Genomic DNA, 19,387 nt, shown 5'->3' on the forward strand with positions numbered 1-19,387 from the left:
GAACATAGAGGAAAGTATGTACATGACAGGGAGAAAAATAAAAGACGCAAATTGAATTTCTACAAATAAAATATGCAATGTCTGCAATGAAAATTACTCTAGATGAAATCAACAGCAGATTAGAAGAAAAATAAATGAACCTGAAAGTACCAAAACAAAAACTCCCAAAATGAATCACAGAGGGAAAAAAAAAAGACTGGGAAAAATCAACAGAGCATTAGTGAGCAATGGAACAATTTTAAGCAACCTAATATACATGTCATTTAAGTCCAGGAAATAAAAGAGATAAAGGGAAAGACAGAAAAAATATTGGGAGAAATAATGGTTAAACAGTTTCTAAATTTGATGACATCCACACCTAAACACACAATCAGAGAAAAAGAAAAATCTTAAAACAACCAGAGGAAAAAGATCCAATATGCAGAGAAAAATGAAGATAAGAATGATAGCTGATTTCTCATCAGAAACAAGGTGAACCATAAGTCAGTAAAATAACACCTTTAAGGAATGAAAAACACAAGGTGAAGAATTTATCAGAAGCAGATCAGAACTATGAGAAACTTAGATACAATGGACAACTTCCTTGAAAGGTGCAAACTACCAAACCTCACTTAGAAAAAAAATGTATAACCTAAATATATCTACTAATAAAGCTGGACTTGTTGTTAAAAATCTTCCCATGGTGGAGGTAGGTGGGTAGGTGAGGAAATTTCAAGGCCCAGGTATCTTCACTGGTGAATTCTACATATCAATTCTACACAAATTCTTTCAGAAAACTAAAGAGACGAAACAGATTCTTGTTTCAGGAGGCTAGTACTACCCTGATAACAAAACTAGACAAAGGGTTTACAAGATAAGAAAACTACAGATGAACATCCCTCATGAACATAGATACAAAACTTCCTTAAAATATATTTGCTAATATTTTAGGTAAGTGTAAATCCAACAACTCAAAACAAAACAAAATAAAACCCAGAAACATGATGAGGGCAAGTGGGGTTTATCTCCAGGCTGTAAGGTTGGTTTCACATTTGAAAATGAATTAATTTAGTACTCCATATCAACAGAATAAAAAAAGAAAAACCATGTGAATATATCAATAGATGCATAAAAAAACTGGCACAATCCAGTCTCTAATTCTGTTAAAAACCTTCAGGAAACTAATAACAAAAGAGAACTTCTTCAACCTTATCAAGCATATGTATGATCAACCTATACCTAACATCATAATTAATGGTATAAAGCTAAATGTATAGCCCTAAAATCAGGAAAGAAGTAAAGATGTGCAGTCTTTTTTTGTTTAATTTTCTAATGTTTATTTACTTTTGAGAGACAGAGACAGGGAGTGAGTGGGGGAGGGGCAGAAAGAGAGGGAGACAAAGAGTCCAAAGCAGGCTCCAGGCTCTGAGCTGTCAGCACAGAGCCCAATGCAGGGCTCAAACTCATGAACCGTGAGATAATGACCTGAGCTGAAATTGGACTCTTAACCAACTGAGCCACCCAGGCATCCCCAAATATGTGCAGTCTTAATAGTTCTATTCAACATTGTGCTGGAGGTTCTAGCCAATGCAGTAGGGCAAGAAAAGAAATAAAAAAGATCTGGATTTGAAAGGAAGAAGTAGAACTGTCTTTATTCACATATGACATGATTGTCTATGTAGAAAACTGTAAATCTACAAAATAAAGCCACTAGAACTAATGTATAAGTTTAGCAAGGTTGTGACACAGATGCAAGGTCAATATTCAAAAGCCCTTTGTATTTTCTACATGCTAGAAACAACTGTAAACTTAAATTGAAAAAGCAACACCATTTACAATTATATCAAAAATATTAGAAACATAGGGATGAATTTAACAAGACCTGTGCATTTAACATTGCAGAACATTGCTAAAAATAATTGAGGATATACATAAATGAAAATATATATCTTGTTCATAGATCAGAAGACTCAATGTTGTGAAGCTCTCAATTCTCCCTCAAATGAGCTCTAGACTCAATACAATTGAAATTAAAATCTTAGCAGGCCTTTTCTACAAACTGACAAGTTAATTCTAAAATTTATATGGTCGGGGCACCTGGGTGGCTCAGTCAGTTAGGTATTCAACTCTTGATTTTGGCTCAGGTCCTGATCTAACGGTTCATGAGTCAAGCCCCACATTGGGCTCTGTGCTTCCAGCACCAGCATGGAGCCTGCTTGGAATTTTCTCACTGCTCTCTCTCTCTCTCTGTCCCTTCCCTGCCCTGTGTGTATGTGTGTGTGTGCGCACGTGCATGCGCATGCACGTGGGCACGTGTGTGTGTGTGTGTCTCAAAATAAATAAACAGTTTTTAAAAATAAAATGTATATGGAAATGCAAGGCAAGAACTAAGGTGAGGTACTTGCACAAACTTGAGGGTGAGTTCCCCCTTAAATTTTTTGCCTTATTAGGTGCCTCACTTGCCTCATCCTAGTCCCAGGCCTGTGAAAATGTGAAGGATGTAGATGGGTAAAAGCACATTTTTAAAGAAGAAAAAGGTGAAAAACTTACTCTACTTCATTTCAATACTAACTATAAAGCTACAAGCATAAAGACAGCATGGTACCAGTGTGAAGATAGACATATAGGTCAATGAAATAGAAGAGAGACCCTAGGAATAGATCCAAACATTGAAGGCCAATTGATACTCAATGAATGATCCAAAGGGGAAAGAGTACTATTTTCAACAAATGGTACTGGAAAAATTAAATATTAATGCAGAAAATAAATCAGAAGAAAATAAAAATTAATCTCAGCCCTTACTTCACACCATATACAAAAATTAACCAACAAATATACATAACAACATGAATGCATTTCAAAATTATTCTGAGTGAAATAAGCTAGACAAAAAAGAGTATGTACTGTATGATTCCACTGATCTAAAATCCTAGAAAATGCAAAGTAATCTACACTGACAGAAAATGGATCAGAGGTTACCTGGGATTGGGTGGAGAGAGAGAGAAACTGGTTACGTGGGAACAGGAGAAAACTTTTGTGGGTAATAGAAAGGTGCATCTTCATGATTACTGTGATAGTTTCACAAATGTATATGTCAAAACTCCAAGACATAACTCATCAAACTGTGCAGTATCTTTAATGTCAGTTACACTTCAAAAAGTTTGTGAAATAATAAGAGTGTATGCACTAGAGTCATACTGCTTGGTTAAAATCAAGAACACCCTACATAAAATACCACTCCCCCCCACAAACACCCTAAAGCCTCCTTTTCCCTTCCTCAGCTTTAACACTTGCTACATGCTTGCCCTTTGGCTAGTCATTTGTCCTCTGTGTATATCAGTTTGGTCAGCAGTGTCTGTCAGCCCTGTCTTCAAACTTTCAGAATCTGAGTGCATCTTACTACCTCTGCTCACTTATCTCATCCTGGTCCAAGCCATCATCATCGCTAATTAAAGGCACTAATTTTTAAGCTTTCTTTTTCCTTTTTCTGTCCTTTCCCACCCTAATGCCTACAGTGTATTTTCAACACAGAATTTAGGGTGGTCCTTCCAAACCATAACTCAGATGGCATCACTCCTCAGCTCAAAATGCTCCAGTGGCACCTCAGCTCACTCAGGTTAAAAGCCCAAATCCTTGTAGGAGCAGATTCAGCAGAATCTCCTCGTGCCCCTCCTCACATATTAGCACCCTGCACTCCAAACCACTGCCCAGTTAGATGTCTACCCATAATTTCATCCCTCAAGCTCACCACACTGCCCAGACCTACAGCTCGTTGCTGTGACTACTTTTCACCTGAGGGGCACATCCTTCCCTGGGCTGTGTTATGTGAGCAGAGGTACAAAAACTTAATGGATAATAGATCCCTTCTTCCTGAAACCAATATCTGGAAGAGGAAACAGCATTTCATATTAAACGAAACCATTATGCTAAATTGGAATTTCCCTTGGAGGCACCAAGCTTTAATGATATGAAATTCCATAGTGAAGAGCCTGGCACACATGCAGATTCGCCAAGGAAAATGAGAATTAATTTCTTGACTAAAAAACCAGAAGAGTTAAAATCGAGGAAAAGATGATTTAGTGAGGAACGTTTCCTTGAGGGGGAAAGGGGAACAGGGATGTGATTCCACTCCTCATGAAAGGAAGGAGGGCGCCTGCTCCCTCACTGCAAGTCTGCTTGGGGGAGCTTCACTGGGGCCATTGAAGACTCTCACAAAACAGAGCCAGGGCCTTAAGCACAATACTGTGAGTTTAATCATAAAAGCTACTTTATGTGTCTTCTATGAGCCCACTGATGCTGCTCATTCCCTTCTATTGGATAAAAATTAGAGAAATTTTCATGACTTTTCTGTGTATTAACCAAGGTTAATAGAAAATTCTTTTTTTAAAGTTTATTTATTTTGAGAGAGAGAGAGAGAGAGAGAGAGCAGGGGAAGGGAAGAAAGAGTGGGAGAGAAAGAGAATCCCAAGTAGGGTCTGCACTGTCAGAGTAGAGCCCCATGTGGGGCTCGAACTCATGAACTGTGAGACTATGACCTGGACCAAAATCAAGAGTTGGACACTTAACCAGCTGAGCCACCCAGGTGCCCCAAGGTTAACAGAAAATTCTGTCTGGGTACTTGGGTGGCTCAGTCAGTTAAGTGTCTTGATTTAGCTCAAGACTCTTGATTTTGGCAAGTCATGATCTCACCGTTCCCGAGATTAAGCCCTGACTTGGGCTCGGAGCTGACAGTGCAAAGCCTGCTTGGGAATCTCTCTCTCCTTCTCTTTCTGCCCCTCCCCTGCTCACTTTCTCTCTCCCTCTCTCTCTCTCTCTCTCAAAATAAATAAATAAACTTTTTTTAAATATGTAATTTATTGTCAAATTGGTTTCCATACAACACCCAGTGCTCATCCCAAAAATAAACTTTTTTAAAAAAAAGAAAATTCTATGCCACTTTAAGTTGTAAAACCAACTTTTGATTCAGGAATTGATCTAATCCAATATAACAATTGGAAGGTTTATTTCTTCAGTGCAGAAATTTTGTCCCTTATAAGATAAATGAACATGCATCTCCATTTAAGGTAGGACTGGACTGGCTCAAAGGCAGCACCACATTGAACAAGACCAACTTGAGCTTAAAATTCCAGCTTGTCTTTATACAGTTGTGAGACCTTAGTCCTTTTCTGACCCTCAAGTTTATAATCTTTATTCCAGTGTTAGTAACATCTCTCTCAGAAGGTGGATGCAAGGGTCAGTCATATAACAAAAGACTAATATCTCTGCACAAAAGACATGAGCAACTAAAGTCACAAAATTAGAAACATGCATGATCAAAAATTAAATGTCCAAAGTGTTTGGCTTGGCTAATAAGCAAAGAAATACAAATTAACACAATGCAGTGAGCCTTTTTATCTATAATATTGATAAAGATGAAAAACAATGATAGTCGTGTTCATAAAACACAAGAGTGGGACGAGACAGGCACTCTGATAAAAGAAGCTTAGGCTCATTGAGGGCTCCCATACTTTGAAACAGTATTTTTACCATCACTAGGAATCAGACATGTCAGATCTAGGTTGAAGTATGTTGACTGCAGCATTATTTACAACAGCATTAACCAACCTAAGTTTCTAAAAGTGGAGAAGGTTTGCAAAAATTATGATTCCTCCAAATGACAGACTACTACAAGACCATTAAATATTATTCTGAATGCTAATTACTGACAGGATAAATTGTGAATGATACATTCTTAATTGAAAACAATAAGATACAAAGCTGAACATAACAGAGAAACCTCAATTTGGCAAAATAAACTACATATATAAGGCTATTGGAAAGGATAATTCATTAGCATCTTAATTTGTATTTTGTTTTACTATTGTAGAAGATTCAGAAAAGAATAGAGCAATTTCCCCCTGCTTTCCTTCTACCCATGTCCTTCCCTCCCTACCATGCATGTGCCCACATATATACATGGAAGTAAGCAATACTACAGACTCTAGAAAGTTTGTGCTCTTCTTTCTCCCAAGATATTTTCTTTCAACAAAGATGTGAACTGACAATGATATTGGCTGGGAAGTTTCTGTGGCTTAGAGAATGGGAATAGTCAAAGTGGCTTCAGCTGGGAAGCTTCCAGTTAAGATAGAAAGGGGACAGTAGAGGGGTCTATGGGTCTTCCCATTCCCTGATACGTGATAATCCAGGATGGGGTATCAGACAGGAGTGGCTGGTAGCCATGTAGGAAGCCTGAGCCCAATGCCTGGGGTCCTTCAGGCTCAGAAAAAAAAACAAAAACAAAAAAAAACAAAACACCATGTCCAAGCTTGAGACCCAAAGTGGGTTGAAACTTCCTGAGTATCTAGACAGATTCTCTATGATTGATCTTGACAGTGCAAAATCCAAGGACCTTTGCACAACCTTCAAGAGGAAAAGGAGGAAGCTATCCTGTTGTAATGGGTTCAAATTTCTTGCCATCCCTTTAAATGGGATTTCACGGATAAATTTAATTTGTTTTGAAATAATGTCTACAAAGCATCCAAAGCAGGGCCTGGCACATAGTAGGTACTCAAATGTAAGTTTCCTGCTTCGGGGAGCAACCACTTGGCTCACTGTTCCTGCAGTACCCCACAGCAGATAAGCAGAGATCTGAGGGTAAGAAAGGAGGTCATTCAGACCCCACTGGCCTCACAAGGTGGGCTCTTTAGCAATTCTTGACCAGAAGCCCCACTCTGCAGCTGGCCAGGAGGAGCACTTGGCTCCTCAGCCCCTCATCACCTTGGCAGCCAGCAAGCCAGTCTTCAGGGCTGCAGGAAACTGCGGCCTAGTACTGATCAATGACAAGTAAAGGGTTTCTTCCCTCCTCTTGCTGAAATTGGACAATATTCATATGGGATTCTTCAACCAGCTTAAGAGACAGTCTTCCCCAGTCCACAGAACATCTTCTGGTTTGAGACAGTGGAAAAAATAACCAAAGCAAAGCCTACTGTCTTTATGAGCCCTTGAACGTTATTTAAGACACTTCACAAAAAGTTTTGGTGTTCTGAATTGTCTCCTGCCTCCACCTCTGCTTCTATGTTCCAGTTTTGAAAGCACACTCCTTGGGAACCCCACCAGGAGCCTCCTATCCCTCCCCCGCCCCACGCTGCGTAAAGGCGGTAGCTGCGTGGCGCATGAGCATGCGCGCATGTGCTTGCTGCTCGCCTCTCCATGTGGCACACGGTGATTAACCAGCCTGGCACAGGAGGTGTAATAACAGACTAGAAGACACAGATAATAGGATCTTTCTGGCATAAGCAGTGAGTTCATCGGAATCCATCAGAACCCATTTGTGAGAAGAGCAATGGATGGGAATGCACAAAGGTAGACGCTAACCTTTAGTTTTTGGATGCATTTGCTGCACATGGGGAGTAAAGCTATTTTTAAAACTCCCTAAGTGTCAGTACTCCCTTTCCCAAGCATCCTTCTGTCAAAACTCTGCAAAAGGATAACGTACTTGTTGGGGACAATTGATTCACATCTAAAACATGGAGTCTGATTCCACATCAATGGCAGGAATCTAGCTGAGCCGTTCTGTCTGCAGGAAGCTTGAACTTGGTTGCAAAAGGTAGAGGATCTGGAGTGGCCCCTACAAGCATTGCCTAGCTGTAGGTTTGTGATCCAAGAGTATATGTTTCTCACCCATGATGCCATAAGCTCTCTGAGAGTGAGGAGGATATCTCTCAAATGTGCATGAGCATCCCAATGCCTCAGGGGTGGTCAGTACATGTATGACAAACGAATTATAGATTGTCAAGAGTTGCAGATCCTGGTAGGGAGACAGGACATGGAGGAAGAAGTTAAGGACCAATGAAGAATCACTGCCTGAGTTCTCTGGGGGAGTTGGAAAAAAGAAAGGTTATGGAAGAAATTCATAGGTGTTGCAAAGTGAGGGGAGGGTAATTGGATGGAGTTTTAAAGGATGTATAGGAGTCTGAAAGGGAGAACTAGGGCCCCAGGAAGCCCCAAGCACAGTTAGAAATGTTCCAATCCGAGGTCACCCAGACGATGAGTTAAGCCATGGCTCTGTCCCCTGGCACTCCTCATGAAGACATGCACTGACCTGTTATCAATTCCTCAAATCTGGGTATTTCCTTAAGTTCCAAAGATGAACTCCCCTGCAGGACATTAGTGATTGGTTAATAAGAGGAACGCTCCTTCAAGAGTACTTGCTGTGTGCCAGACCCTGTGATGGGTCACTTCTGGTGAGTTATCTCACCTAATATTCACAACTTTCCTAGGAGGTAGTATCATGAACCCCATTGAGCAGATGAAGAAAATAAGGCTTAAGGAAGGAAGTATCCATTGCGTGTTCCCAAAGATTGATCTAAAACACAAGGGTACATCACTACTCTCTTAGTACTATCCCCCAACTCATCTGTACAGCTCCAAGTACTCTTCCCATGGGGCTCTGAAAAGGGCTGGAGAATGATGTTAACGTTATACACAATGACAATTTCCTCATGTATCTACAACCATAAGTGTTAAATTTCATAGATTCCTTTTGGCTGAGGAAGGATAATAGGTACATTCTGAGTAATGACTGGAAGTACATTTTTAGCAAATATGGTTTGTTCCCTTCAGATACTACTCATGTGACAGGTATTAGCTTAATTGTATGGGCTTTTGCAGGGCTCTTTCATTATTTCCACAGGAAATCTAAAACAAACAAAAAAAGGTGGTACTATGTAAAGTAACATAAAGGGAAGAACTCTAATAAAGGTTTTATAAGAAGAAATTTCCATAAATGAGAACTGTATTACCACTTCCAAATGGTAAAAACATTCTAATATTACTGGGGTTCAGTCACGTACTTAGTGTTTAGTTAGTACTGAGTATGAGGAGGAAAGGTAAGAGAGGGGCAGTGTGGCATAGGTATTTATTTCTTAAATTTGGAGTCACCTACACCTAAGTTCATATCCTGACTGCCACTTCCTAAGTGACATTGAAAAGTCAGTCCATCTCTCTGAGCCTCTGTTTCCTTATCTGTAAAATGGAATAATATAAGTTGAGGTACATGGAGACTTGGTCCTCCAACTCTTTCCAACCATTGACCCCACAGGTCATCACATCCTCATAACAATAGCACTTGGCACCAATGTTCTCTCCCTCACCTCAGAAATGTTTTTTTCATTTGACTTCCAGGTAAAGAAACCATAGATACTAATCATATTAATATTCACATTAAATTTAAATCATCTAAGCACTGCAATTAAAAGGCCAAGTGTTACAACAGATAAAATAGCAATATCAAAGTATGAGTGGCTTTCAAGAAACATGCTATATTTTAAGCACAAGGAAACAAGTAGGTTAAAAGTAAAAGAACGGAAAAAGACATATTAGGCTAACACTAGTCAAAATAGATCTGTAATAGCTGCAGTAATATCAAATTATATTTCAGAGTGGAGAACATTTCAGAGCAGAAGGATAAAGAAGGTCATTTTGTAATGATAACAGATCAATTAATCAACAGGACATAAAATCCTAAACATTTATGCCTCTTGTAACGAAGCTTAAAAATACATTAAACAACAACGGATAAAACTACAAGGAGAACAGACAAACTCACAATTAAAGTTGAATATTTTGATACTCCCCTCTCAATAAATGATAGAACAAATAGACAAAAAGTCATCAAGGATACAGAAGACATAGACAACCCTATCAACTAAATTGACCTAATTGACATTTATAGAACATTCCACACAACAACAATAGATTACACATCTTTTTCAAGTGCACATAAAACATTTATCAAGACAGAAAGTGTACTGGACTATCAAATAAGTCTCAATAAATTTTAAAAGGTGTAAGTATGAGAAACTATATTCTTTGACCACAGTGGAACTGAATTAAAAATCAATAAGAGAAAAATCCTTTAAAAATCCCCAAATATTTGGAAACTAAATAACACACTTCTAAATAACCCATGAGTCAAAGAAGAAATCAAAGGGTAATATAGAAAGTATTTTAAACTGAATAACAGTGAAAACACAACATAGCAAACTTTGGGGGATGCCATTAAGTCACTTGAGGGAAAGTTTATAGCACTAAAGAAAAAGTTCTCAAATCAATGATCTCAGCTCCCCCCCCCAAGAGAGATATAGATATAGATGGCAAATAGACACATGAAAATATGCTCAGTATCATTAGTTAGTAGGGAAATTAAAATTACAATCATAATGAGGTACCATTACATACCACTATAATGGCTAATATCAAAAACCTGATCAAACCAGCTACTTAACATAATGTGAAGCAATTGGAATTCTCATACCACTTGAAAGATTCTTAAAAAGTTAAACATACATCTACCATATGGCCCAGCAATTCCACTTGTAAATATGTACCCAAGAAAAATGAAAGCATATGTCCATACAAAGGCTTGTACATGAACATCCACAACAGCCTTATTTGTAATCACTAAAAAATCTAGAACAACCCAAATGTCCATCAGTGAACAAACAGATACTCAAATTGTGATGAATTCATACATTTGAATACTCCTCAATTAAAAAAAGAACTATTGGTATACATCGCAATATGGGTGAATCTCAAAATAATTATCTGGATGGAAATAGCCATAGCAAAATAGGAAAAAGAGTACATACTGTGTGATTCCATTTGTATAAAACCCTGGAAAGTAGGAATAATCTGTAAGTGCCAGGAACAGATCAGTAATTGCTTGGGGAGTGGGAGAAGGTGGGGCTGGAGGTGGGATTACCAAGGGGCACTTTGTGGGTCACAGACATGTTCACTATCTTCATTGTGGTAAGAGTTCATGGGTGACTCATATGTCAAATGTAAATTGTACACTTAAATATATGCATTTACTGTACATGAATTAAACCTCAATAAAGTTGTAAAATTTAAGTGAAAAAATAGATGAAGAAAGGAATGCTGAAAACAACAGTGCTGGGTGCTTGGGTGGCTCAGTTGGTTAAGTGACCGACTTGGGCTCAGGTCATGATCTCATGGTTCATGAGTTCAAGCCCTGAACTGGGCTCTCTACTCTCAGCACGGAGCCTGCTTCAGATCTTCTGCCCCCGCTCTCTCTGCCCATCCCCTGTGCACGCTCTCTCGCCCTCTCTCAAAAATAAATAAACATGAAAAAAAAAAATGTCTGCATCTGTAATATCTGATAGATCCGCTGGCGTTTCAGAGGTGGATAGGATGTGGCCCCTGTCCTCAAGGGCTCCTCGGTGGGGCTGAGGAGAGAAACAAGCGGCCCAATTACAACAAACATAATTGGTTTTGAGTGTTCCTAAATTAAATTTGTAGACAGTAAATGGTACAGGGACTTCATATCCAAGCAGAATTGGAATCTTCAAAATGAAAGGAAGAAAAAAATTGAATCTTCTCCTGACCTTTCTCTGTGTCCCAAATAGAGATTTCTTAAAGCTATTTGATTCCATGTTCATATCATGGTCTTTCTTCTTGTTTTCTTCAATTAGTGTATTAGCATTTCTTTCCCCCTCATTATTCATGTATAGCCTCATCTCATTTTCATTTATTTTAACTCAGCATGTGTTTGTGGGTGGGGAAGATTTGGAAGTCTGGACTAACGTTTTTCTGGACTGCTGACAGAAATGCCCTTTGGGGCAAGCCGACGTCTGCACCCAGGGATCCTCATAGAGTATATGTTGGTGGCAAACCAGTGAAAGTAATAAGGTGGGGGCTGAGGCCTGAGGGGTCACAACACAACAGCATTCTGGGCAGAGGCTCGCTGAAGAGGTCCAGACCCTAGGATGACCCTGTGCTTGGGGTAGTGATCTCTTAGGATACACTCAGAGCAGCCCTGTAAGATAAGAGGTGGTTGGAACTAAGACCAGAGAGGGCTCTGAGGTCAGCACATGAGCAACCTCATGAGTCATGTGGAAGAATGTGCACTCTAGCCTCCGGGTCCTGACACTCCACCACCTGCCAACAACCTATTCAAGAGCAGAGGGGAGCACACTGAGAGAAAATGCACGAGTGCAATTGGAACAAATGCACGTGACAGTGTGCACGGCCCCATCCTTGGAAAGCACATCTTCAGAGACCGAAGATGCCTGTAGGAGACACCCATTTCTCACTCTTTAACTCTAACTTAGCCACCCTCTTTGATCACAGAATCCTTTTTCCACAAAGCACCTACAAATTAGCAGAACATATGCTCCCAAATGCAATTTGGAGACTGCTGTAGGAAGCCCAGCCAGCACTTCCCCTGCCCTTCTCCCTGGCTGCTCCGCCATCGGCTAATGGCTTGGACTGGGGCTGAAGGGAGCATGCGTGTGCCTCAGAGGAAGAGCTTGTGCCCCATGGGACTCATAAGTGCAGGGAAAGGGGATGCCGAGAGCAGGGGGTGCTGACAGCTGTAGCTCATAGAGCAGAATGACAGCTTTCTGAGTCCATGAAAGATAGGGACAGTTATAAATGCTCTTCTTCCACATGTAGGCAATTAGACAAGCAGAGTCAAGGTGAGGAAGCAGGAGGCCGGCCAGCAGCAGGAGCCTTGATGCACACAAATTCTCTGTGTGTGACTCCCTTGTGCTGGGAACTCTAGGCAGCCTGACAGAAAGGAGGTCCACTTACAGGTTGTTCAGAGAATCAGGCACATGCATCATAGTTGCATGCACAGGGAATCAGGCACAGAGCATCATAGTTGGGGCAAGGAGTGTACGACAGTAAGACAATGAATAACTCTAATGGGGAAATCCAGGAAGACTTTTTGGCAAAGGAGATGTTTAGCAGACCCCTGCTGGAATGTAAGACCTTGGCAATCAGACATTCAGGAAGAGCATGCCAGGTATAAAGGGAGATCCCGGCAAAGACAGAGCCAGGAAAGGAAAATAAATAGAGAAAACAAGTCACTCCTCTGCTTGCAGGGATGAGTCATGGGAGAGTGAGTAGAAGGGTAAGAAGTACATGAAGGTGTACAGGTGCAGTCAGGGTCACCCTAGACAGGTTCTGAGGCAGGGCCCATGATGTTGGCTTTTCTTCACTGAGTAGGAAGCCAACCAGAGGGGTGGAGACATGGGCCCCTGGGAATGGAACGCTGAGTGAGGGAGCATTGGGGAGAGATGCATTGAGCTGGAAGTGGTCACAAGGCTTCCAAGCAGCTGAGTCTAGAAGGCATCTGGACCTCTGGATCTGGAGCTCAGACACAAGTTCTGAAATGGGCATGGGATGTGGTGGTCATTGATGTCTGCTGGAAATGTGGCAGGGGTGCCTGCCAATTCTGTCTCTTCCACCTACACAGCCCAGAGCCTCACTCACTGAGAAACCTAAGAACAAGGGTTACATATGAGCTTCTGAACTGCTTTCTAAACATCTTAAACCATTTCCATCAAAACATGCTTTGGGTGCATGTCTGGAAGAACTACTCTAACAGTCTGAGCTGTTCAGCAACAAACAGAGCACTCCAAGTCCCATCACACTTAGTTCCGGAAGACGCTGAAAATTATATATATATATATATATATATTCCATAAAAGAATTTCCTCCAAAAAGTTCCCAAAAGACATATCCTCATGGAAAGGGCATTCTCTTCTGCATTCAGACTCCACCTTGCATTGAGGACACCTGTCCTGCACACTGGCTCACCTGGGATCTGCTGAAAGCCATATGGAGAAGAGACACTCCAGACCAGCTGGTGAAGAGGTTCTGGAAGCTACCTAGCTCATCCAGAGCCATGTGTGACTGGTCCTCAACTGGCAACTTCTGGTGAATGACCCAGACTAGTCCCCTCCATCCCTAAGCCTCGAGTTCAATTGTTGCCTTTGTCTTTCCTCGAAAGCCTACTGAGAAATGTTCTTCAAAGGAACTTGCTCTATCCTAAGTATATCAACCTGCCTTCAACCAAACCTTATTAGGAACCTATTATTTGGGGAATGTTTGGGTGGCTCAGTTGGTTAAGTGTCCTAGTTGTGATTTCGGCTCAGGTCATGATCTCACAGTTCATGAATTCAAGCCCCATGTAGGGCTCTGTGCTGACACCAGGGAGACTGCTTGGGATTCTCTCTCTCTCTCTCTCTCTCTCTCTCTCTCTCTCTCTCTCTCTCTCTCTCTTTCTCTCTCTCTCTCTCTCTCTGCCTCACCCAACCTCCCCTCAAGCATATATACATGTGCTATCATTCTCTCTCTCTCTCACTCAAAATAATTAAATGAACTTAAAAAAGAAAAGAACCTACTCTTTGCATAAGGCACTAGGATTCAGTGATTAGCTAAATTCTGACCATGTCTTCTAGGGACTCATGACCTAGTGGCCACCTTGACAACTGGTTCAATTTGCTTTCCACAGGTTTTTTCGAATCCCCCACCCTCCTCCAAACTAACATATAATTTAAATAATCAATGAAAATATAGTTTAGACCCAAAAGTACATCTGCTTGCCAGTGTTCCCACAGTCAAGCCCAGAGACCTGCAAAATCTAAAAACTATCAGTGAGGCTCACATGCTCACAAGCCTTTCTCTGCATCCAATTACCCCTTCTCCAAATGAAATAGACCTCATGTATACAACACCAATATTCACCAGTGAAGGAGTATATGTATTAAGAAAACCACCAGATTAAGGAAAAAACAAAACAAAACAAAATCACGTGCCTTTGAGTGTTTCTCTTGAATCCAGGAAAATTCATTAAGGAAGTCAGATATAGAGGGAGAAACTAGAAGACACAGCCTGTGAGGAATGAGGGAGCAGGGGCAGAGCTGGGGACCACAGTGCAGGCCTCCTTGGGGGAAAGACATGAGGGGAAGAGGCACCAACCTGAGTTTGTCAAACAAACTGAACTTGCTTCTAAAGAAGTAGGGAGCAGCTCAGGAAATGAGAAGATGGGGCCCCGATACTGTTGCTGAATTCTGGAGACCATGTCGGAAGCACCAAATGCCTTCCCCTGCTTCTCTTCTTCCCACTTTATTTTATCCTATCCATCACATACGACAAACAGCAAAGCAACTGGTAAACATTGTCTGTGGCTCTGTATTTAGATAGAGTCTAGAATGATACAACTATCATAAGAATAATAGGACTTTTGTTTCCAGTGGGGCCATTATGTAACAGGAAACAGCAGTTCTGAATATGGCTGGATCCTAAGGGTAAATCTACATACAATTGAGAGAACAGCTTGCTCATTAACCAAAGGCCACACTGGGACCTAAGGGTCAAAGCTTTATAGGACGACATACCTCCAGATCACAGACTTCAAGAATGTACATGAGCTGACACCAAAGCCAAGAGTGTCTCCATAAGTGTGCATACCTGAGTCCTACCTACTGGCCTCACTGAATTAGACCTTGACCACAGTTTAAGGATCTTTGTCAGGGCCGTATGCATAATAGCATCATTTGGTAGAAATGGCTTTGTAGTCAGTCTTCATACAGAATCCCAAATGCACCATTTAATCATTGTATGACCTTGGGCAAGTGATTTAACCTCTTGGGCCTGCCCTTTCCCAACTGTAAAATGGGGATGATAATAACTGTCATATAGGGTTGTTGATGAGGTCTAAGGATGGTCCCAAATATAAAATGCTCTGACAAGTGCCTGGCATATAATAGGTGATCAAGAAATGGTAGGTGTTGGAGTGCCTGGGTGGCTCAGTTGGTTAAACTTCGGACTCTTGATTTTAGCTCAGGTCATGATCCCACGGTCATGAGATTGAGCCCTGCATCGGGCTCCAAGCTGACAGTGCAGAGCCTGCTTTGGATCCTCTCTCTAGCCTTCTCTCTGCCCCTCCCCTATGTGTGCTTTCTCTCTCTCTCTCCTTCAAAATAAATAAATAAACTTTAAAAATTAAATAAGTAAGGGATGCCTGCTAGCTCAGTCGGTTAAGCATCCAACTTCAGCTCATGATCAGGTCATGATCTCGAGGTTTGTGAGTTCGAGCCCCACGTCAGGCTCTATGCTGACAGCTCAGAGCCTGGAGCCTGCTTCGGATCCTGTGTCTTCCTCTCTCTCTGCCCCTCCTGCACTCATGCTGTGTCTGTCTGTCTGTCTCTCTCTCTCTCTCTCAAATATAAAAGTAAAAAAAAAAACATAAAAAAATAAAAATAAATAAATAAGAAATGGTAGGTGTTACCCTTTCATTCTGAAGAAGAATAGCCTCCTATAGAAAAGGAAGCCAAGAAAGGAGATCACTTCTGGAGGAGGATACACTTAGCCCGGGGATATTCACATGATGTGTGCCCCAGCCCACAATGTGCTGCTGACTGTCGTGGGGCACAGCTATCCTCTTGGATGAGGCTGTTCTAGTGTGGCTGACATCTGTCAGCCTGACTACTCCTGGTGACCCTAAGTAAGTCCTGGGGTCCAGCTGCCCCAGCAATGCCCTTGCGGGCACTTCAGCACTAACCATTCTGAAGTCACTCCTAGCCATGAAGAGGGGCTCAGGAGGGACAGAGGACCCTGGAGGTGAGTCAGGATGCAGCGGAGAAAAAAGCATACAGGTTAAAGATGCAAAATCAGAGTGCTTTTTGAAGACTGACAACAGAGGAACACTGACGATTCAGTTTGGAGGAGTCACCAAAATATTCAAGCTAGCACCAGACATTTGCCTTAAGAGGCACATGAAATGCATCCCTTCTCTGGAACAAAGAAAAACAGACTTTGAAGAACCCATAGAGAAGATGACAAAGCCCAGAGGATCAAAACTTCCCAGGACCAAGGAGGACTCCAGCAGGCTCTGAAGAACGGGGAGGTGGCCAACATGTCCCTTCTAATTAGCAGCACAACCAGCCACAACCCGAGGTAAATGGACAGTTAACTTGCATTGTCCAACAGGCCCGGGTAAAGCTAATAAGATGTGAATTTATGGAGGAAAGCCATGAAAAGTGGGCCTTGCAAAAGTTACTATCTGATACTACCTGCAAAATTATTAAAATAAGCCACCCAAAACTCTTCCAGCCATAGAGCACTGAGCTAATGAAGAAACACACATCATAAAAGAATAAATTACCTCTATAATAAACCTTGCATCTTCTAGAATGAGGCCATTAGAAATTGATCAGTTAATTTAGGAGAAGCTGAAGGCCAAAGCCCTGATGAAAGCATGCACCAGGAACCGTCTTCCGGAATCAGCTCTGTTAACAGCATGCTGGGGTCACACAGGCTGCCCTAGTGGTGTTTCCTGAATGGGCATGTGGTTAAAGACCACTCACTTGGAATGTCTGCAGTGTGGAGGAGGTCAGAGCCAGGCAGGTAAAACAGGTGAAGAGAGGACCGGGCCACAGTGAAAACTTGGTGTTCCCCTTCTTCCCAGCACCCAAAGCAGTGGGATGGCCTGTCATGGGAGAGACTTCTCATCTACCCGCTTTAAATGGCTACACTGATTCCTGCCCCCGCTAGGTCCAGGGGCGTGTGCACACACGTACACACTCACACACATATACATCTACACTGTCACATATGCTGACATACGTGTTTTCACATATACTCCCACATGCAGGCACTCATACATACACACATTCACAGTCATGTAACACACAGAACTGCAAACTCCTGCATGAAATGCAGCCTCCTCCATCCCCCCTCACTCCTCTGCCCCACTCCCTCTCCATCCCATCTTTTAACCTGCCCCAATCTCTCCAGCCCCCAACCCCCTGACCAGCTGTCTCTCCTCACTCTGCACATCTAATGCCTGAAACCACTTCTCTTCTGACTTCATGTACTCCAATCTTGACTCTTTCCCTGGTTCTCACCTGCTCCCCTGAGCATCTTGGCAGGTCAGGTCCAACTCTCTGAGACCCTGTGCTGCACGGTGGGGCCCTGGAATTCACTCCAGCATCCCAAGTCAGAATTGGCCCCAACAGCTTCCCACTGAGCTTTCTCAAGGGGCTGGGGGCTCAGTGCAGGCTGCACCCCTTCCCACTCTGGGGCTCTTACCTCATTCACAAAGACCCAGTGGCTGTCCTTGGAAGCCAGATTGGTCTCTACGGCCTGCAGAAAGAAAAAGAAAACAAACATGAATAGAAGCAAGCCAGAAGCTGGTAGACACGCAAGATGATTGCCGAGACGGGGTTTGATAAACATTGTTCTTGGAGATTTTTTTCTTCACAAAACATGCCATCCCCTGAGCTTTCCCTGCCTTAGCTACAAGACGCATCATTTGAACACAGATATCTGATTTCCTGCTGTTTTCCAAGCTCTTACGCAGTAGCCCTCAGCAAGGTGGAAGCTCTGGTTCCTACAGGCATCACAGGGCCACCAAAGGTGAGGGCTTTCCTCTCCCCTCTCAAAAGAGTACCTGCAAATGCTTTTCTGAAGGGGAGCTTAGGGGGATGATTCTCATTACTGCCAGAGGCTAAAAATCTGAAATCTGGAATGAGGGATTTATGGCAGCTTGTCCAGCTGCAATGAATGACACCTGGGAGAACAGCAGCTCACAGCTGGGGTTCTGAGCTGCCTTCAGTTCTAAAGAACCCATAAAGGACCCATAGAACTGGCTCTTTCTTGCTTCTGGGCAATGACCCTACTCCCATCATTCTCTCTTCTAGCACTTTGTTCTGTTTCTTTATAGCACGTGCTATTTCTGTGCTTGAATATTAGTGGCTTATTTATTTCGTACTATCTATCTCTTTCACCAAGTTGGGGTCTCCATGACGACAGGGGCCACATCTTGCGTGGTATCCCAGAACCTTACCCTTTAACTGGCACATAGTGTTCAATATATGAGTGAATATTGCTGTTGAATACGTGAAGAAAGTGGAAGAGGGTGAAAATAAGGGTTCCTTATTTCGTTTCTCATATGTTTTATGGGTGCTTTTATCCTCCTTTAACTGGAAAGCCATCAGATTGAAAGGAGAGAAGGAACTGATCATTGTCAAGCATGTCCTGTGAGAGCTCTCACAGCTAGCATGTGTCAAGTACTTGCTGAGTACCAGGCACTGTGCCAGGCCACCTATGAACGTGGGAGAGAACTATCAGATTGTAGTCCTCTTTTATTTTTACTTTTTTGTGTGTATTTTTGTGATGTAATTTTTATTACTCTTTTTTATTTGAAAAAAAAACACAGAGAAGTAAAAATGTTCAAAATCATCCCATAACCTTGCCCCCTTTTTAACAATGTGCTAAATGGGGTGCCTGGGTAGCTCAGTCGGATAAGTGTCCGACTCTTGATTTCAGCTCAGGTCATGATCTCAGGGCTCGTGGGTTTGAGCTCCATGTTAGGCTCCATGCTGGCAGCACAGAGCTTGCTTAGGATTCTCTCTCTCCCGCTCTGTCTGCCCCTCCCCTGCCTCACATGCGCACGCTTTCTCTCTCTCTCTCAAACTTTAAAAAATAAACTTTAAAAGACAAAATAAAATATGCTAAATGGTGAAATGTCCCTTTTACCCCTCCGCATTTATCCTCCAGAGATTGTTAAGGTGTCCTCTTCTAGAAGGTTGTGGTCACATCTGCAAGTACATATCTA

General features: G+C 42.0%; 1 protein-coding gene across 4 annotated transcripts in view; it reads right to left on the bottom strand.

Moving 5' to 3' along the window:
- GRID1 (glutamate ionotropic receptor delta type subunit 1) overlaps positions 1–19,387 on the bottom strand; it is a 696,359-nt gene that overhangs the window by 241,764 nt on the left and 435,208 nt on the right. For all 4 annotated transcript variants that reach the window (XM_019444807.2, XM_019444804.2, XM_019444808.2 and 1 more), the window contains one exon: positions 17,860–17,913. In XM_019444807.2, coding sequence (XP_019300352.1) covers positions 17,860–17,913 — 54 coding nt within the window. The remainder of the gene's footprint in view (positions 1–17,859; positions 17,914–19,387) is intronic.

This window comes from Panthera pardus, unplaced genomic scaffold (genome assembly GCF_024362965.1).
Source record: "Panthera pardus isolate Hobbes unplaced genomic scaffold, ASM2436296v1 HiC_scaffold_22, whole genome shotgun sequence".
NCBI lineage: Eukaryota > Metazoa > Chordata > Mammalia > Carnivora > Felidae > Panthera > Panthera pardus.